Source organism: Euprymna scolopes, chromosome 1 (genome assembly GCF_053919585.1).
Source record: "Euprymna scolopes isolate OS-2025 chromosome 1, ASM5391958v1, whole genome shotgun sequence".
NCBI lineage: Eukaryota > Metazoa > Mollusca > Cephalopoda > Sepiida > Sepiolidae > Euprymna > Euprymna scolopes.
In genome coordinates this window covers 192,859,066-192,881,095 of record NC_136482.1, presented here as the reverse complement: position 1 = coordinate 192,881,095, position 22,030 = coordinate 192,859,066, and the positions used below count along the sequence as shown (strand labels likewise).

At 35.3% G+C, this 22,030-nt stretch overlaps 2 protein-coding genes across 3 annotated transcripts in view; one reads left to right on the top strand and one right to left on the bottom strand.

Annotated features, from left to right (window-relative positions):
* LOC145278641 (putative ATP-dependent DNA helicase HFM1) overlaps window positions 1–22,030 on the top strand; it is a 143,700-nt gene that overhangs the window by 48,528 nt on the left and 73,142 nt on the right. For both annotated transcript variants that reach the window (XM_080130677.1, XM_080130676.1), the window contains exons 14-17: window positions 696–828; window positions 2,903–3,004; window positions 6,426–6,571; window positions 10,074–10,121. In XM_080130677.1, the coding sequence (XP_079986803.1) occupies window positions 696–828; window positions 2,903–3,004; window positions 6,426–6,571; window positions 10,074–10,121 (429 nt within the window). The remainder of the gene's footprint in view (window positions 1–695; window positions 829–2,902; window positions 3,005–6,425; window positions 6,572–10,073; window positions 10,122–22,030) is intronic.
* On the bottom strand, window positions 3,238–18,937 carry LOC145278667 (uncharacterized). The gene is made up of 3 exons (XM_080130678.1): window positions 18,684–18,937; window positions 9,632–12,414; window positions 3,238–7,236 (listed from the first exon to the last, which is right to left on the bottom strand). Exons 1-2 carry the CDS (start codon window positions 18,879–18,881, stop codon window positions 12,109–12,111), a joined length of 504 nt encoding a protein of 167 aa, XP_079986804.1. The 5' UTR covers window positions 18,882–18,937; the 3' UTR covers window positions 3,238–7,236; window positions 9,632–12,108.

Genomic DNA, 22,030 nt, shown 5'->3' with positions numbered 1-22,030 from the left:
TTATTAGATATTTTAGGGGGTTGCTTGTAGGCAGCCCTAATAAAATAATTATTTGTCAAACGCAAAAGCATGGAACAAATGACAAAACCCTTTTTAAAACAAAATAATGAAAGGATTTATTTGAACAGCAGAAAGTTGAAAGTTGTACTGTGTCTGCATTGAGAAAGAAGGAATGGAAGTTTTTTTGAGTCTGTCAGTCAGGAAGCCATTCTTTGCATAGTCCTAGGTTGACAGCAGTTATTTTTTGTGAAAACTGTTGATGCTGGAATGTCGAATGGTTAGGGACAAGAGAGAAAGAGAGATGTCTGGCTTTGCTGCTGGTTGGATTCTCTTTGCTGGCTGACTGTGTTTTCCAAAAGGAACTAAAGAAGTTCCTTAGGAAACAGATGAATCAATGCGTCCCACCAACTGATTGGTCAGTGTGTGACCGAATCACTCAGCGAGGAGGAAGTTGATTCATAAGAGAAAATAGATAATTTGTGACTACTACGGATGTATAATCTTACTACTTAATCATTATATATCACGACTTATTGATACAAATGATTAATCCTCATCTCAAAGATTTCTTTTTAAATGTTTAATGTGCCTTAACTATGTTGAATAAAATTCTGTTGTATTATAATAAATGCTTTATTCCGCAGTGAATGTTCATAATGACTTTTATCTTTTCTTTTTCATTTTTCTGGTTTTAGTTTTGTTCTACAAGGAAGGGTGTCATCCAAACAGCAGATATGCTCAGTAAAAATGCAAAATTTATCAACTCAGCAGAAATGAGGGACATTCTTTATCAGCATGCAGGTCTTTTAAAAGATTCTAAACTTAGAGGTAAATCCTTCTCTTGCCTAAATGGAAAATATACACACACTCATTTCCGTTTTCATATCATTTGTTATATTTAATTAATAATTTAATTATATTTAATTAATAATTTAATTATACTTAATCAATAATTTAATTATATTCAATTAATAATTTAATTATATTTAATTAATAGTTTAATTATATTTAATTAATAGTTTTCAGTGAAATGCAATTATTTCAACAGTATTTATTTAACTTAATATTTAGTTAATAAATAGTTAAAGTTAATATTTATTTTAACTTTTTATTACCCCAAACAAGGCATATTGCCACTTGAATATAAAGAGTTACTATTTGGAATCGTGTCTAACACAGTGGGGAGTTGAAAAGCGAGATATCTGTTCATATTATATTTAAACTTCTGTAGGTTAGTACAATCAGGGAAATAGAAAACAGGGAGGGAATTTCAAAGTTTAGCACTCCAAGAAAAAAAACTATCAGTGAAGAAAGCTTTTTGGCATCAAGTGATCTCTCTAGTGAAGTGGTGGGATTTTGCTGCATTTCAGGTTAGTAAGGGGTTTGTATGCGAAGGAGGCACAAGTGCTATGAGTTTATCAGAATAACTTTCCTTATCCAGTCATAGCTTAAATAGTCGGGCCACGTCGGCAGAATGAGTGATCAATATATACCATAAATTCTGATGTATAGTGAGCTTAAAAGTGGTAAACGAAGAACTGGCAGAGCCTGGCTCCAATAAAAGGACAAACTTAAGTACAATCTTTCAGCTTTCAATATTCTAATTAAATATTTTGAGAACTTGGCACTTGATAGGCATAAATGGAAACACACATGTCTGGAGGAAATCAAGACTTTTGAAACAAATTGTGTCAACAAACTGAAAGGAGATTAAGATTAAGGACTAAGATACATGCCACACAAACACCAGCCATCTCCAACAGTCATCACTCATTCCCGATTTGTAGCGTCATTTGCAGATCATTTGCAGGACTTAAATGTCATCTTCAACAGAATCACCCGAACTGATCATAAAATTGTTAGACACTCATACGTTGAAAACGATGTAAGAGTCGATCATATATTCAAGGTTATAGAAGGTGTAAGAAGCATTAAAACGATGTTGTTTTTAATTTGTTATATTTTGATATTTCGAGCAGTCCTCCGCTCTTTGTCAAAAAATGTAGCTACATTTTTTGACAAAGAGCAGAATGAGGATTGACAAATGTTCTACACTTCTAATATTGTTATTGTTATCAAAAGCGATGAAATCGCCCATTTTTCAATCAAATTGATTGATTGGTTGCTCTAGTCGGGGACCCACCACAGTGCACCAGAAGGAAGATTCACATATCTCCCTGCACTGACCTAGTTTGAACGTGTCCCTGTCTGATCAAAGAGCCTAATGATGATTTTATATGCCGGGTTTTTCTGCTTGTGTGGTGATAAAATTTCTCAAATGCATTGTGATGATGATAGGCTGTATAAGGGTGTTAACTTTGGTCAAAATCAGACTGTTCCTTCTTCTTGATATTTATCAGATGCATTCTGATACAAAACCTATCTAAGAACACTCCTAAACACATAAAGTACATTGGTGAAAATTAAAAAAAAAAAAAATCGACCCCACCTTTTCGGAGTCCATAAAGAACTCAGGCACACACACACACACACACACACACACACACACACACACACACACACACACAAAATACCTTTTGTATATAAGTAGAGATACTATATCCACAAGGATCCATGGTATAATGGATAAAGTACTTGGTAAAATTCAGCTGTAAGTGACGCTTTTACTTGTCTCACGACATTTATCCTGCAGGGGTCAGACCACCTTATTCTAGTTATAGTTTCCCCATAACATACTTTTGTTCAATCATCCCAACCTTTCATTGCCATGCTGCCTGCATTTAATTTAGCAATACTGGTCACAACTTGCAATCGTTTGCATATTGTGATGTGGCTCACAAATTTTCTGTGTTCGATTCTTTATTGTGCTTTTTTTTTCATGATAAAAGTTTCTGTTAAATGATTTTTACTGCACATAATCAAGATGTTATTTCCATTTCAGAATATTTGGTTCGAGGAGTTGGTTGTCATCATGCAGGAATGGATTTGCAAGATCGTAAATACATCGCTAACTTATTCGAGAAAGGAAAGTTGCTTGTTCTTTGTAAGTTATTATTCATTAGTTTGAATTTTTCTCCATTTATTTCAAAGCATTATTGGGCATGTGACATGAAAAATACAAATCATAATAAAATGCATTGTTTTCATCTCATGACGTTTTTAGTCACATAGAGAAAACTATATTTTTTTTTACTGTAATAAACAAGTCCGTTTATTGCTTCCTGAATTAGAATTTAAAAAAATAATAATCGCTTGAATAATTACATAATCCGTGCATAAGTTGAACAAGAAATTTATTTTAAAAGACAAAAAAATAAGTAAAACAATACGTACAGGTCCATATGTGATAAAAAAAAATCTTTTTAACATAAAAAAAAAAAAAAACTACTCACAGTTTGAGCTTTTTACAGAAAAAAACAGTTCTGGATCAATGCAGTGAACGTTTGTGTTTTTTCTTTGCTTTGTTCTTTTATCTTTTTTTTTTTTTTTTAAGAAGCAGACAACATTTTTTTTAGCATAAAGATCTTTTTGGGTTTTAAAACAAAACTTTACAATAAAGGATGCAAACAATTTCTTTTATAAAAGAGTTCTCTTTTTTCTTTTCTTAGAATCTGACAGAAAGTCTATTGAAAATAATTCTTTTGGGTTCTTTTTTCTTCCTTTCAGAAATCTTGCCAGACTGAAGAAATTTTAAGAAAAACAATTCAGGGGTACCTTTTTCTCGGGAAAAATTTGTTAAGCATCTGAAAGGGAAAAATGCTGAAAAACATAGCCTAAATAGCTAAATATAGCTTTTAATACTCTTTTTCTTTGAATTTATATTATGAATTAAAAATCATTTGAGCTCAAGAAACCTTTCGTTAACTTTCTTTTTAGAGAATACTCTGAAACAATCTTCTTGCTTCATTCTCTTATATTCTTTATTATTATTATTTTTTTAATTTTTTTTTTATGATAAATAATTAATATTCTTTTTAACAATTTAGTCACACAGACTACAAACTTTCAGATTTCTATTCGAAAGATAGTTCCCTCTGGGAACCTCCATTCAAAGTTTACTGAAAATATTTTTAATATTTTGGATCTCTTCCAAAATATTTTAAAACAAATATTGCAATTTTGACTGTCAAAATATTAAATTCTTTACCCAGGTCAACTTCCCAGTAGAAAGTTTTTTTTTTTTACGAAAAGATATCAAAGCCCAAATGAATCAATTTTGAGATCAATCATCTCAACTTGTTACAACATTTTTATAAAGATTTTAATGAAGAAACATTTTTAAAAAGGGTAGAAATGTTTCTCCGGAGACTAGAAAATGGCCGAACTAAACAGTTCGGAAATATTTTCCAATCTGATTATATTTGTTAATTTTACTCAACAAGAAAACTTCGGTTTTCTTTGTTTACATCACGTGACCCAAAAAACAGCCAATGAGAAGGCCCCAAAAAGATCGTCTGCCCAATTCAGTAAAACCGCCAAAATTCACACATCTCGAAAAAAATCTTAAATCCGTTAAAAAATAAATTTTACAAACTTTTCTGTTTTAAATGAGATAATCTATTTCAAATAAATTCTGTTTTTAAATGAGATAATCTATTTCAAATAAATTCTGTTTTTAAATGAGATAATCTATTTCAAATAAATTCTGTTTTTAAATGAGATAATCTATTTCAAATAAATTCTGTTTTTAAATGAGATAATCTATTTCAAATAAATTCTGTTTTAAATGAGATAATCTATTTCAAATAAATTCTGTTTTAAATGAGATAATCTATTTCAAATAAATTCTGTTTTTAAATGAGATAATCTATTTCAAATAAATTCTGTTTTAAATGAGATAATCTATTTCAAATAAATTCTGTTTTTAAATGAGATAATCTATTTCAAATAAATTCTGTTTTTAAATGAGATAATCTATTTCAAATAAATTCTGTTTTAAATGAGATAATCTATTTCAAATAAATTCTGTTTTAAATGAGATAATCTATTTCAAATAAATTCTGTTTTAAATAAATAATCTATTTCAAATAAATTCTGTTTTAAATGAGATAATCTATTTCTAAATGTAATAAGCCATTGTTTATTTTTTTATTTAAAATAAATTCTGAAAGCATGTTTGTCAAAATGCTGTGGTTGAAACAAATAAGAAAGCTGTTTCTTATTTCCTATATGACGTCATTGAAATGGTTTATAATAAAGGGAGGTAACTTATAACTTACTTTTGCAGGGGAAACAACTTATAGTATTACGGGAGGGGGATATTCTTTTTTTTATGGAAATCGCTTCAGACAAAGCATAAAGCTACTTGATGTAAGACGCTAAAAAAAAAAAAAAAATGCTAGCCCAAGGTAAAAAATTATCCAACAATAAGTGTTGGATGATTAGATTCTGACCTAAAAAACATTAATTCTTTCTCCTTTGTCTGATACATCGCTCATAGAATGTGAGGACTAAAGTGCAAAATAAGGGACGGATGAGGGAAGCATGAGTTACAAGGCTGTCAAAAGTAAACCCAAGATCCACTTTCTACTCATTATTGAAAGTCTAATATCATAAACTGACAAAAACGAAAACTGCAAATCATAATCAAATATCTGGAGGAAATAAATCTAAGTGTTAACAAAAGAATAATAAGTCGCAACCAATGTAAACACAACTTCTACTTATGTATATCCCACTATTTAACATATTTGCTAATGACATCACGCTCTATATTAGACATGAAGAGAAAAAAAAAACAAATATACACGTATCCAAGGCAATGACAGAAATACTAGAGAGCAACATTCAGTTAGTAGTGGAATGTGACCATAAATGGATGATAGCATTTAATGCTACTAAGACTAAGCTTATTTCCTTTAACAACTACAAAAAAAAAAATTCTCAACAATCAATTGCCATAACAAATAACATCATATCTGAGCCCATTATACAAAATCCTCAGCTTAACATTCACAAGCAACCCAAATCGGAACAAATATATTGAGGACATTGCCAAGGCTGCTGCAAAGAAGGTGCTCTCTCTCTCTCATACTAAAAAATTAATCACACCAGAGAGGATCTTCCCTGACTGTACTAATCTGCAGAAATTCAATTGTAATACGAACAGACATCTTGCTGATCAACTTTGTCCTTTGTTAGACACGATCCCAAATAGTAACCCCTTACATTCCATGTAGCAATATACTTTATTTGAGGGTGAAAAAGAGTAATAAAAAAGTTGTCTCCATTCTATTACAAACTAGAGATCATTTTCTAAGAATTCAAGCATTACATCAGGTGTTTTGGGTTCAATATAATATCACTCAATTAGAGTCAGTTTCCATTGCAATCGGGCGATGTTTGAATGTTCTGTTTATTGAAAGTGGTGTTCATTGAAGACTGAACCTGTTTTATTGAATGATCATAAAAACTAATAATTCAGTAACTACTACAGCTGCTGTGTTTGGTCTGTTATATTTCAGTGGCTACTACAACTCTTGCTATGGGAGTAAACCTCCCTGCCCATTTAGTGGTCATCATGTCTACACAACACTACGTATTGGGAAATCATCAAGAATATTCTGAATCTCAAATTTTACAGATGATTGGACGAGCAGGCCGACCACAGGTAAGTAAAAACATCTGTGATGTATTGACTACAGCGACAATCTTAAGAAATATATGGAAAGTATCAGTTTAAAAGAATTCCTTCTTTTGAGTTGTAAGACTTTTTAGTTTCAGGAGAGAAGAGAAATATTGTTCCAAATAAAATAGCAATATCAATCCAGAGAAGCTTTAAATTGTTAAATTGCTAAATTGTTAAATTGCTAAAACAAAGACAAAGAATAGAGTTTCTGGTAGGTAGCCAATCTGAAGAAGTCTTGAACAGAGTTTCTTTTTGTGTGAAGACGGAGAGCTGTGTGTAGGAATCAAAAAAAAAAAAAATTCACTATATTTTATCGAGTGATTCTGGTTTCTGATTGGTTGTTATTAAAGTGTGATTCCCTCTGATTGGTCAGTTCTTATCACCCACATCTATAAATAGAACCTTCTAATTTTTTGTAACCATATCCTCTTAGTTATTGTAATCATACCTTCTTTAGAAGTGGGGATGGTCTCCTTGCTGCTTCGGCGGCTTGGAGATTGAGTAGAAAGTACTCGTCAAGAATCCATTCTTAACACTCAGCCCGACATGTGTGAGGCAGGGAACTGGCCCAGTACCTGTCAGACTGAGGTATGCCACTTGGGTCCACCTTCCCAGGCTTTACCAACCAGCTTTCGGGTGCTTGTCGCCTGTGGGAACATGCCAACCGGATGCTAACGTCTCCAGCATAAAAGACAAAATAAAAAATCTTCGTTTGCACATGGCTCCACGCATCGCTTCCGTTTGGAAAAAGAAAAATAAGAAACCATAAAAAGAATTATGAACCAATGGCAGAGCTCCCCGCCGAAAATAAAGGCCTAAATTATCACGGCCGCTGGAAGCCGGTTTACGACTATAAAAGGAGGGGACCAGAAAGAAAGATATAGATTCGCCTAGCTGCGTCAGTGAACGCACGGACAGTCTTCCACCCGACCTAAAGAAATGAAGAAGAAAAAGAAAAGAAAAGGAGATTCGCCCAGCTGTGTCAGTGAACGCACAGACATTCTTCCACCCGACCTAAAGAGATGAAGAAGAAGAAGAAGAAATAAGGCACCAGTGAACTGAAGCCAACTCCGCTCTCACGTTATAAGCCGAGACGCCTTCAATTCTAACAATGCCTATCTTACACAAACCAAAGAAGAAAAAGAAGAAAAACACAGGAGGCAAAAACGCCGCGCTGCTAGCTTGATAAATGTAGTCGTCGCTCTCCAGTTAAAAGCCTGACACATATCACCGAAGTAGCACGGCTGGCCGCCACTTACCACCCCCGTCGTCTGAAAAGATAAGTACGCTTTGTTTAATTATACTACCCCCCACAGAAGTTAATTCCTTATCAATGCATACACACGCTGGACTACTATTCTCAATTTTCCTACAACAATTATTTCTCTTCCCACGCGCGAACAAACAATAGTGACCCGAACTTCAGATGAAAACACATTTCCCTTCTTGCAACAACACCAGTCCTGTAACGAACATTGGCCACATACGCGCGGACATATTGTAACTAAAACGTTCATTTCTTTCAATAGCAAATAAACAACGTTTATCTTATCCATTAACTGAGCCTTTGTTTCCTTCAATTCCTCATTCGTTTCATTATTCTCATGTAACGGGATTGGGCTATTTATATATCCTAGTCCCCTACAAAAATGGTGACCCCGCCCCTTTATTTAAATGAAATGGATGAGGTTGAACGAAGCATGCATACACACCTACAAACATTCTAGGAACACTTTACCTCTTCTAAATGAAACTATCCAAAAAAAAAAAAAAAAAAAAAAAAAAAAAAAAAAACCCTCCGAGTCATAAATGGTGAACCAACCAACGAACTAACCCACCAACGAACCAACAAACAAACCAACCAACCAACCAACGAACCAACCCACCAACGAACCAACCAACCAACCAACAAACCAACGAACAAACCAACCAACCCAACCAACCAACGAACCAACCAACCAACCAACCAACCAACCAACCAATCCACCAAAATCCTCTCGGGCACTCTCGGAATAGCTCCGCTATTTCGGGTGGCGATGTGTGTGGGAACATGCCAACCGGATGCTAACGTCTCCAGCATAAAAGACAAAATAAAAAATCTTCGTTTGCACATGGCTCCACGCATCGCTTCCGTTTGGAAAAAGAAAAATAAGAAACCATAAAAAGAATTATGAACCAATGGCAGAGCTCCCCGCCGAAAATAAAGGCCTAAATTATCACGGCCGCTGGAAGCCGGTTTACGACTATAAAAGGAGGGGACCAGAAAGAAAGATATAGATTCGCCTAGCTGCGTCAGTGAACGCACGGACAGTCTTCCACCCGACCTAAAGAAATGAAGAAGAAAAAGAAAAGAAAAGGAGATTCGCCCAGCTGCGTCAGTGAACGCACAGACATTCTTCCACCCGACCTAAAGAGATGAAGAAGAAGAAGAAGAAATAAGGCACCAGTGAACTGAAGCCAACTCCGCTCTCACGTTATAAGCCGAGACGCCTTCAATTCTAACAATGCCTATCTTACACAAACCAAAGAAGAAAAAGAAGAAAAACACAGGAGGCAAAAACGCCGCGCTGCTAGCTTGATAAATGTAGTCGTCGCTCTCCAGTTAAAAGCCTGACACATATCACCGAAGTAGCACGGCTGGCCGCCACTTACCACCCCCGTCGTCTGAAAAGATAAGTACGCTTTGTTTAATTATACTACCCCCCACAGAAGTTAATTCCTTATCAATGCATACACACGCTGGACTACTATTCTCAATTTTCCTACAACAATTATTTCTCTTCCCACGCGCGAACAAACAATAGTGACCCGAACTTCAGATGAAAACACATTTCCCTTCTTGCAACAACACCAGTCCTGTAACGAACATTGGCCACATACGCGCGGACATATTGTAACTAAAACGTTCATTTCTTTCAATAGCAAATAAACAACGTTTATCTTATCCATTAACTGAGCCTTTGTTTCCTTCAATTCCTCATTCGTTTCATTATTCTCTTGTAACGGGATTGGGGTATTTATATATCCTAGTCCCCTACACGCCTGAGGCGGGGAATGCTAACGGGGATGCCTAGACAATTTTTTTTTAGGCAAGAGTGCCCCTCCTTTAGGGGAGATTGCCTATCTCCACCTTCCGACCTTGTGTCACACTTTGCTGCGGTAGACAGCAAACACATATGTACCCTCTTAGTTATACCAAAAAATATTGCAACTTCTTTATTTATTGGATATATAATTATTTGAAAATGTTAATTATTAATAAACTTCAAAGAACTTTTCTGATTCTGTTATTATCTATTATTAAACAAAACATAATGATTTTTGTTATTATATTTTTTACAGAGCTGAGTTACCTGCTTTTAAGCTGACAAATTTTTTCTAAGCATTTAATTAATATAAAAACTGTGAAACTAATATTTTTGTTGTATGAAAGAAAAAATGACAAAAAAATATTCAAAAAATATGTTCTTTTTATTTTTGATAGTTTGACACTTCAGCTACAGCTGTAATCATGACAAAGATGAGGATGAAGGTGAGAAAAAATATTTGCTTTACATGTTTTGGATTTTTTTTTTAATGTTTGTTTTTTTGAATTCAACACATTTTCGAGGACAGTCTGATAATAATAGATTAAAAAAAATTTTTTACAGAAGAGTCACCACTTATCAAGGCCTGAAGGCCACTCGAAGATTAGGGTTAATGAGTGTAAGGTGGTTGGTGCAATAACAGTTAGTGATAGTTCTTGGTGGGAATTGGGCAGAATTGGACTATTTAAGGGGACAGGATAGCAAGAACTTGTTTATATTGAACTTGAAGACGATCATGTTATAGTTAGTTGGGAAGCAGATCAGTGGAACAGAATTCTATAGGTGAGCAGTTCTAGGAAATAAACTTTGTTCATGGAACTTGCATTTAGATTTGGACATTGATAGAGAGTAGGGGAACTTATTAGAAGTGGTTGTAGGTTGGCGAGTGCTTTTTGTGAAAGTTTGGTGGAAGGTGGACTGTTGAATGAAGTTCAAACAAGCATTTGCTATGAAAATAACAGTAAAACAGTGACATCCTTATGATGTATCTTCTGTAGGAAAGAGGTTGCAGGGTGAAGAAAAGGGCTTCACCCACCAGGTTTTAAAGCCGATTTTGAACTCTATCAAGGCAGGATAGGTAATCCGGGCAGCTCCTCCCCAAATGTAGCAACAGTACTCCATTTTAGGGTATATTTGGCTCTTATAAATGTAAAGAATTGCATCAGGAATGAGATAACTTCTGGAGCAGTAGAAGGACGTAACCATTTTTCTGGTAACCTTGACAACAGATTTATGTAAGTCCTCTATTTTACGTCAGGGGTGAAGGTCAGACCTAAAAGCTTGTGTTTAAGATGAGAGCCATTCATATTAATTGTGGCCATGTGGAGGTCAGAGTGTTGGTGGTGTAAAGATAGAAGCTTGGTTTTGGATGCATTAAAATTAACCAACCACTTTTTGCCCCATTGCAATTGAATTGATATGAGGCTCGTGTTGGTACTAAGGGAATCCTCTTATCCACCTCTCTTTTTTAATCTTAAAACATCAGAAAATTATCCAATTTTTAATATCATATCCTAAGCAATAATTAACAATAGATCTAAATGCCTCTTTTTTCGTATACTGAGCATTATGGTTAAAGTCGTTGTTAGATGTGATCATTAACGGTGTACATTTTATTGTTTGATCTGGTCCATACTTAATGTTGACTTCTGTGTCGACACTCTCACTAATTTTTTAAAAAGTTTGTAATGTCTTCATTGTCATGTTTGGTTCCTCTATTAACCCAATCTCCACATTAACCAAACTCATGAATAGGAAGCTGGTAGTCGTGTGTATTGTCGCAGAATGTTGGAATAGTTCTACTATCAATCTAGCAACAGTAGATTTCCCACTATCAGGTATCTCTTGCAATATAAGTAGTTTTTTTTAAATATTTTTGGTTGAGTATGTTCCAGACAGTTTGAACAAAATCTGCTATGTCTATGTTCTGTCTATTTAATATCAGTCTGAATAGTCTTAGTGTCTAAAGATAGATAACTAGTGTTGTTAATATAGAGGTCTCAATCCTTTCTGTTAGATTTGTCTAAAAAGATCTGGTTTAATAATTTTATATGATTACATTCGATTATCTTTTTAATTATCATATTATATTGTGGGTGCGAGATGGCCTTCATAAAGTTATTGTTTGGGTGTTGTTTTTTACCTATCCAATCTGACTTCATAGCCCTTTCTGATCTATAGCTCTTGCTCGTCCACACCCAGTTGAGATAATTGAAGAGATTAAAATAAACCCTGTTATCATGTGTGCTTGCATTATCGTGCCCTTTCTGTTGAGTATTCATAGTTTTCTTGAGGTAAGTTGTGCTACATGAGCTTGTTAAAATCAACATTATATTTTGTGATGATCCAATAATAATTTGTCGAGGATGTTTACAGTATGCACTACTAGGAAACTTCATGATCATTACTCTAGGTATGTTGTGTCTATATCTTTTAGCTATGATTATGTTTTGTCATGTTATACCATGACAAATTTTTTCTCGACTTCCATAATAGATGGAAATGGTTATACGTATTCCACGGCTTTCCTCTACAAAGATCTTTCCGTTCAGCGCTGTGATATGTGATGATTCCGATTGTGTGTTTTTCGTCATCATGTATATCAAGGAAATCATTATTTACAAGTAAAGAATGTTTCAGACCGATAGTATGTGCCATCCTCGGAAGATAACGTGTGGGGAGCATGAACTCATCTCCAATGAACTGATATACTGCCATGTATATCTTCTCGTTGGCATTCTGTAAAAAATAAGAAATAAAAATATGTATAGATAATAATAATATTGTAGTGATATGCAAATTAAGTATAATTTACATATGAGCAGATATAATTTACATATGGGCAGACAGCTCATATTTATAAACTGACACCAACTAGAGCAGGTTGGTTGTTGAACGTTTGCTTAGCATTTTACATGACATATCAATGGCATCGCCGATAGGATACTCTCTGGTCTTTGAAGACCCAGAATACGTAAACACATGGATTCATTGCTTTGCTGCTAATGTGAGATGCAAAAAGTTGAAAGACAACAAAAAACGAGGAGGAGAGAATGAAATCACCAACTTCATGTCTAACGCTGGTTGTGAATTAATTATGAAGGTTGCTACAATGATTTACCCTTGAGAACTAGAAGAAATGACTTTCGAAGAAATAAGTCAGGTTATCAAGGGAAACATGAGGCCAAAGAAAAGACTGGTGATTGCAGAAAGGACCAAATTTATGGCAATGAAGCAGGAAGTGGATGAACCGATAGTAAAATATTTACACCGGTTAAGAAATGCAAGTAAATACTGTGACTTTGAAAAACTAGGAACAGAAGAACAGACAACAGAAGAAGAGTTAATCAAACTAAGATTAATTGAAGGTATGCATAATTCGGCACATAGATATAAGCTAATGGAACAGTTACAATTTACAAACATGCCCTTGAATATGTGTCTAGAATTTATACAACAGCAGGAATTAATACATACCTACAACAACTCCTACAAAGAAATAATGGAAAAATTCATGAAAGGAAAAAAGAAAAAATGCCCATCATTTGGAAAAACATGTTCAAAGTGTTTAAAAAAGAAGTATGTAAACGAAAAATGTGGAAAGAATAGAGGATGAAAATAGACAAATGTTTAATGTAAAGAAGGATAATATGCAAAATACTGGATCTAAGAATGAAGATACAAAAATCAAAATCAAAATCAACAATTGTGTTGTTGAAATGCAAATAGATGCTGGCAGTGAAGTGACTATAATACCTAGAAATTTGTGGGGGGAAAATGGGAAAACTGTTTTAAAAATAAAAGCAACGTACAATTACGTAAGTTTGATGGCTCAGTTCAATAGAAATTAAAGAAAAATATGAAGTAGTATAGTAGTTATAGTTACAAATTGTCGAAAAATGCATGGACTATTGAGGAATGATGTATTAAAAATAAATTCAACGAAATTGATTAATGAGATAGAAATGGAAAAAGCAGGAAAATTAAAGAACTATGAAGCTAGCTTGAAATTAAAAGAAAATGCCCCCCCTCCTACTATGAAGCGAGAAAAGTACCAGTGCTTTTATTACCGTTAGTAGTAGCTAAGTTGTGAAAGTTGATAAAGGAAGACCTATTAGAACCTGCCCCTTCAGGAGGAAGTAAATGGGCATCACCCATTGTGGTATTAAAAAAAAGATGGTGACTTGAGAACTTGTGGAGGCTATAAAATAGGGGTGGACCATAAAGTTTGCGCTGACTCGTACCCTATTCCGAATGTGGAAGTAGCTTTACATAAACTTGCCAGAATGAAAGTATTTTCGAAGATAGACCTAAAATCAGCTTACCACTAAATTCCCATAGATGAAAATTTTAAAGAAGTGACGACCATAAACACACCTATTGGCCTGTTAAAGTAGAAAAGGATGCCGTATGGCATAGAAATGGCAATTGCAATTTTTTAAAAAGCTATTGAAAATGTAATAGGAAATGTTGAAAATACCATCTGTTATCGAGACGATATATGTGTTGGAGATTTAAATGAAGATGATTTAAAAAAAAAACTGAAAATATACTGAACCGGCTAAGAGACGCTGGCATGACAGTAAATACAGAAAAGTGTTTTTTAACCAACAGTAATGAAATATCATTTTTGGGTTACTCAATATCAAAGGAAGGGATTTCTCATGATGAAGCGCTAATAGAGAAAATTCTAAAAGTGGCTACACCAAAAAATAAAAAAGAGTTGGAGTCTTTCTTGGGTTTGGTAAATTTTTATAGAAAATATGTACCAAAATATAATGAGTTGACAGAACCATTTGCGAAGTTAAGAAAAAAAAACGCAAAATTCATACTGATGGCATTCAACTTTGCCATTGAGTTAAAGGGAATATTATACCGCACGTTGATGCCTTATCTAGATTGAGGTTTTATAGAGAGGATAAGGACAAAAATAATGAGGAATTTGAAGATACATTCCTGCACCTTGCAGAAACCGATGTAATATCTGTAGATAAAATGGCTACTGAAACTACGAATTACCCAGTGTTAAACAGAATAGTGTTAAGGATAAAAGAGAATCACTGGGGAAATTGTTCAGTAGCTGAAAGACCATTCAAGGAAATAAGACATAAAAGCCAAGTACGTCCAAGGATGGAATACTGCTGCCATATCTGGGCAGGAGCTGCTAAAAACAGCCTATCCTGCCTTGACAGAGTACAAAATAGACTTCGTGGCTTAGTGAGGGATGCCCTTTTCTCTTCCCTGCAACCTCCCTCCCACAGAAGAGACTTTGCGAGACTATCCTTGTTTTATCGTTATTTCCATGGCAGGTGCTCGTCTGAACTCCAATCTCTGGTCCCCCCTCGCCAATCTTTCACAAAAAACACCCATCTAGCTGAATCCATTGTCAAAAATTTTCCACACTCTTTATCTGTGCCTAAATGAAAATGTAGATTCCATGAACAACGCTTCTTTCTTAGAACTGCACGCTTGTGGAACTCTGTTCTGTCTGCCTGCTTCCCACCTGACTACAACCTGGATGTCTTCAAGTCCAACGTAAACAAATTCCTAATGAACTGCCCCCTTAAGTAAACACTTCATTAAATCTCCACACTAACGTACTGTACTTGCAATAACCCTTATCCCTGATTGGCTTCCGGGCCTTGATAAGTGGTGACCACCGTGTAAAAAAAAAAAATTGACTATAGAAAACGGGATAATATGTAATGAATACTTGGTAGTTCCCCCAGAAACACAGAGGAGACAGGTTATAAAAAGTGTACCTGATAACGTACATTGTGGAGTGGCAGCTACACAAAGAAGATTAAAATTTGAAGCATGGTGGCCGGGGTACTCAAGAGACGTAGAGGACTACATAAAAAGATGCAAAAAATGCACAGAACTCAGGATTTTCAAGCAAAAGAAAATACATGTGTGGCCCCGAGAAGCAGAACCGTGGAACAGAGTACACACGGATCATGCCTATGTCAGTGAGATAGGATTATTATTAATATTAGTAGATGCATATTCAGATTGGCCTGAAGTGATGAGAGTACCTGATAAAAAAGAACCACTGTAAAACAAATATTAAGAGTAATATTTTCGAGAAATGGGATACCGAGAACATTGGTGATGGATAATGCACCAGAATTTGCAGATGCTGATTTGTATGAATGGTTAAGAAAAATAGGATGCAGACCTTACAAGACCCCTCCTTACCACCCTCGAAGTAATGGGATAGCGGAAAGAATGGTTCAGACAGTAAAGAAGTGCATAAAAAAAGCATGCTTACAACAGGAGAAAATCAATGCTTTCCTACCAAGATTATTACTAAGTTATAGAACAATTCTGCATGCAGGCAAGCCAGAAAGTCCATCTGCCTTAATGGGCAGATAGTTAAGATCCCATTTAACTGTGTCATATGCCATAAATCAAAAGATGTGGTACAAAAGAAATAGGAATACAGAAGATAACACAGCAGAATTTATTATACAGAAAGGATATAATATTGCAATATTAAATAAAGAAAATGGGAACCGTGTTCTAGCTCATGTTGACCAAATAAGATCCCAAGGAGAACAATCGGGTGAGAAAATGCCTTCAGAGCTGCCCATTATTGATGTAACAGAAGAGTTACTGCAAAATGAGACTGTGGAGGAAGAAGAAAGGAGGTACGAGTTAGAAGAGGAAGAAGTAGAATGGGACAAAGCAGAAGAGGAAGATCAGAATATGCAGGATGAACACTGCGATTATAGGTAAAGACGTGATAGATCCAGATCTCTAAGGGAAAGGAGAGAGATAAAGGATGATGTTCAGGAGAGCACGAGAAGAAGTACAAGAAGTACTCGCGGCATAAAGCCCCTCCGTTATCGGGAGATGTAGTGATATGCAAATTAAGTATAATTTATATATGAGCAGATAGCTCATATTTATAAACTGACACCAACTAGAACAGGTGGTTGTTGAACACTTACTTAGCGTTATACACAACATATCAAATATATCTGTCATCTTTGCACTCCTGGTATAGCTGTTGCTGTGTCACTGTTTGGTGCACCTGTATAATGTCTAAGTCCAGATGGAAGCATGCAAACATTTGTTTTATTGGCTGTATTAATTAATGCACCATTTTGTTCTGGAGACATAAATCCTATCATTTGTGGACAACCTGATATATATTCAAAGTCTACTTCTCTGAAATGGTTACCAACTAAACAGAATATAATTTTTAGCTGGATTATCTGCAATGTCTAAGATTGGTATAGGATCTAGTGCACATACAGGTGAAGGATTACTAGGGTTTATTGGTATTTGTGTAAGACATGATTTTCCTATCGTACTCCAATTATTTCCACCGGTACTTGGATTGGCATTAGTTTGCCATTTACTGTTCTTGGCAGCTACCCATGTATAATCCTCTGTAGATAATCCTACTTTAGAGTTAACTTCTACTAGTATTAATACATTGGACATGGAGATTGTGCAGTATTGTATTGTAAAAACAATTGAATGAACACAGATTAAACCAATCAGAATTTCTATTTATCTAGTTTTAGTCGAATTTATCGCTGGCTGCCAACATTTTCCAAGTTCCAGTGTTATATATACTTAGTAGCTTTTACATGTCATAATCTGCAGTAGTCTGCCTGTCATTTATGTCTATTCCAGTTCTACAAGTATTTCAATGGTGAATGCTCTGACGAACTGCAAGCACTTGTGCCCCCTCGATGTAAGTACCCCAACAAACCCGACAAGCAGCAAAATCCCACCCCTTCACAGTTGAGATCCCTAGATTTTCAGAGAGCCTTCTACTCCAATAGTTTCTTCCCCAGAACCGCTGGACTTTGGAACTCCCTTCTGAGTTCCTGCTTCCCCAACTGTACTGACATGCAGACGTTCAAGTGTAACATGAACCGACATCTTGCTGCCCAACTTCCCACATAGTACCCCTGTAGCTTATATCCCTGATAGTAGTCTCCTACAGCAAAGTGGCAATGTGTTTGGGGTGAAATTGCAATAAAAAAAAAAAAGTTCCAGTGTTATATATACTTAGTAGCTTTTACATGTCATAATCTGCAGTAGTCTGCCCGTCATTTATGTCTATTCCAGTTTGACGTTTCCACCATTGCTAAGGTAGCACACGATGCAAGGATAGTTTATTCAATCGTCCTTGTGCTCTTGTTTTTTGGTATGTTTACTGTAATGTTTGCATTAGGTAAGTCTGGATCTCTATCTCGTTGTTGTAACATTGCATACTTAGAGTCTACGTATGCTGCCATCCATGGTCTTGTATTGAATGTAGTATTTATTACTGCTGTGTTTTGTACTTGACCAAGTTTGTGATAAGTATGATTTTTGTGATTTGGAATATGCAACTTTTTACTCTGAATGATTTGGCTATGCTTAAATATGTTTCTAGTTCTACATTTGTCATGCTTTCATTCAGATAGATATATTTACCATTCTGAATCTCATATCCATTTGCACTTTATTGCCAGATCTTTTGACTGTTAATACATTGTGTGCACCTGCTGCGTGATCAATATAATGTATAAAAGATTGACTAGACGATTTATGTCTGATAGGATTAGAGTCTCCGATCATGACTGATTGATCACTTTCCTCAACCAGTGTTCCTCCTCCAGGTGATGGACCAACATGTGGATCACCCATTGGTTCAGATGATGTATCGCTGACTGTATTGTCTGTTCTTAGATATTTACCTACTCCAGATTCCTCTGATTCTTCTCCGAGTCGTTTTTCAGATCGTAACATTCGGTCACTATATATACCAGTTAAAGTATAATAATACTTTACCTTTAAAGATATTAAACATTACTAGACTGCTAGGTGTATCTATGTTATGTAAACAATGTAAAAATTTAGCATCTGTCTCACTTGTTGATATGTCTGTATTGTAGTCTAAATTGTGTTGTCTACAACAATAGTCTACATGACTAGTAGTATCTTGATTAAAATTATAAGTGAATGGACCACAATAATTAATTCCTGGAAAGTGCATTACTTACCTCCAGTTCATTCAAAATTTTGGTATCTCTGTGTCTAAGATCTTCATAAGACTTGCACTGAACTAGTTGGTCATCTTCTGCATTTAGTAGTTCTTTGTTTGAATGTCTGCAGTCCTCTTCTATGTCTGTATCTCTTGATCGTTGTGAAAGTGGACGAGGATTTGGTGTTGCTGGGTTTTCCGTATGTTGGTTCTCCATCTCAGACAATGTGGTTTCCTCTGGTGTTTGCTGCTGACTGACTTAATGCAAAAAATCTTTTGTATGTATATGTTTCTTATCTCTATATCTTCTCATATATCAATCAAAACTGACAGACATGTCCGTACGTTTAACTATGCAGTTCTGTTTGTAATTTTCCATTACACAACACAAATCCTCCTTGATAACATCTAAATAGCTATTACGCAATAATTATAAAGCATTACATTATGCCATGCCTTATGTTATATCATAAACTTGTATCTCTTAATGTTAATATCTTAGATGATTTTTACAGGATACAGCTCATATATTTTACTTGTTCTTGGAATATTTCTTCTCATGAAAATTACTACAATGGCATTTTTAAATTCCTTCATGTTTTGCATCACTTTAATTAAGCGAACTTTACTGTATATATATATTAGTGTTGAGACAATTAATCGGAATCTGGAATTGGAAAACTTGGAACATTTGGGGGTAGCGAATTCAGTAGTGGAATTGGAAAAATTTGTGCTTATTTTCCGATACCAAAATGATTCTTTTGTCTTATTTTTGAATTTTATTTGAAAGCAAAATCTTCATTTGCTGGTAATAATTATAAAATGATAAATATTGATTGATTTTTAACTACTAGTACAACTAAAATCGATAGATAACCCTCACAAATGTGTTTTTTGATTTGTTTAGGAAAATATCTTTACATTTAGCATGCGTTTTTATGGTAATCAGGGAAAAAGCAACTCTATTGTTAAATATTTAGAGATTTATAAAGAATAGGAATCGAAATTGGTAATTATTGTATCAGAATCTGGAATTTTGTACGGAATTTGTAATTGTATTGGAATCGTAAAAATATTGGAATAATCCCATTACTAATATATGTGTGTGTGTGTGTGTGTGTAAAACAAGAAAAATTGGTGATGAAAACAAAAATTGAATAAACTACAATATTTATTGATCCATTAAAAATGTAAACAGGTAATTATGATAAAATATCCTTAACCCAGGGCTTTTCAAATGTAGGCACTTTTTATCAGGGAATAAACAGTAAAAAAAAAATGTATCATTGATAAGCATAAATTTTAAAATATATAAAAAAATAAATTTTTTGTGAACTGAAAGGCATTTTTAATAGAATTAAATAGAATTAAGAGTGAAAATAACAAAACCAAATAATTAATGAAGTTGTAAGCTTTAAGGTCTAAAACATAGACTCTGAAATCTGAATGGATTATATTGAAATCAAAAAAGTCAGTTAAATTTGAGCATGACAAGTAACCAATGAAGTTGTACTCCTTAAGGTTCAATCTAAAGTGTTGAATTGATCAAAGTCTAAAAAGTCAATTTAAAAAAAAAAAATTTTTTTATTACATTTTCACCCCAAACTAGGCATATTGCCACTTTGATGTAGAGGGCTACTATCAGGGACCTAAGTTCCAGGGGTACTATGTAGGGGTTTAGCAGCAAGATGTATGTTCACATTACACTTGAACTTCGGCATGTCAGTACAGTTGGAGAAGCAGGAAACCGGAAAAGAATTCCAAAGTCCTGCCGTTCTGGGAAAGAAGCTATTAGAGTAAAAGGCTTTCTTACATCTAGGGATCTCAACTGTGTAGGGGTGGGACTTTGCTGCTTGTCGAGTGTATTTTCGTCGAGGGAGTAGTTCGTCAGAGCATCCACCATTAAAATACTTGTAAAACAGGCAAAGGGATGCAACATTTCGTCAGTGGGACAGGGGCTGAAGTTTAGATGACAATTCACGACCTATTAGGTTGGCAACTCTCTTTTGGACGCTGACTAGGAGTGAGAGACTAGTAGCAGATGCACCAGATGAAAATATATCAAACACTTAATTAAGTTGTACTCTATAACAGGGACATTCAGAGAGTAGTGGTGTTAGGGGTGCCCAAGCACTAGCCCCTTTTACTCCTGTTTTCTCTGCACATGACTACTCTATAAAGTTGAAGATGAATCATTTGCCATCCAGTGTGTGAATAGTTTATAGTGGTCAAATTTAGAAATTGACCTCTAAACTAAGCTAACTCTGGTCAGGTCTTTATTTATCTCTCTTTCAAGTCCATCCTTATTATTTCTTCCATGTTTTTCTTAACCTTTCTCTGTGGACTGGCCTACTACCTCAATTGTTCAATATCCATTAGCCCAACAACTTATATTCATTCTTTCAATGTAGCCATACCATCAAAGTCTCTTATCCTGAATGTATATCTCTCTACTGTTCAGATTTCCCAAAATCAACAGAGATTAGTGCATTCCTGTAATGATCCTGTCTCTGTTGATTTTAGTGGGATGTTAATTCTGTGCAGTTCTAGGAGGTCCACCTTGCCAGGCTTTGCCTTCTCTCTTTCAGAAGGGGTTAGTTTATTGCTAATCACCTGAAGAGCCCTTACTAGGGAATACTGACAGGGCTGCTCAAGCACTTTTTGCAGGTTAGAGTGCCCCTCCTTGAGGGCGCTGACTTCGCAATCCCACTTTCTGATCCTGGTTTTCACAGTTCTTACGGTGGGGGAGAACAAATACTTTCACCCATCATATCATTCTCATATAATTTTTCCCAATGCACGTTTTTAACCCTCACTGGACAGATTTCACTTCCATATATCATCATCATCATCAGCGGTCACTCGTGTCTGAGTAAGACTGTCCTCCGTTGTGGCTTCTGTGGGTCCTCAGGTGAGCATAGAGCCCAATCCTAGACCCAATTTGTCTTGTGCAATTTGGGCAGATAAAGGTAGTGGTGGTGGGGTGGGGTTGGGTGTGTCTGGTTGATAATCTGTCCTTTCTGTGCTTGCGTTTATCCTCAGCAGCTTGATTTAGGTCACTACTATAAAGCGCAGCACCTTCGTGGACAGCGCTCCTCCATGCCAACCTGCTCCCATCCACGTCCTCCCATGTCTCAAGGTCCATGTGAAACCGCTTTAGATTTGCTTTGATGTTGTCCTTATACCTCATCTTTTGGCCACCCTGGGAATGCTTTCCCTAAACAAGCTGAGAGTAGAAAATCTGTTTTGGGAGGCGGAGATCCGGCATTCGGACAACATGACCAGTCCATCTGAGCTGGCGTTGAGCAACAGTAGCGGTGATAGTGGGAATGTCAGCCTCACTCAGGACGCTGGTATTGGTGCGTC

What these genes read in the sequence shown, in the direction of transcription:
- LOC145278667 (XM_080130678.1), bottom strand. Translation starts at nt 18,881, where the DNA reads ATGGAGAACCAACATACGGAAAACCCAGCAACACCAAATCCTCGTCCA. An exon ending in AAATTTTGAATGAACTGGAG is followed by an intron (nt 12,415 to 18,683) that starts GTAAGTAATGCA and finishes TATTTTTTACAG; the next exon opens with AATGCCAACGAGAAGATATA.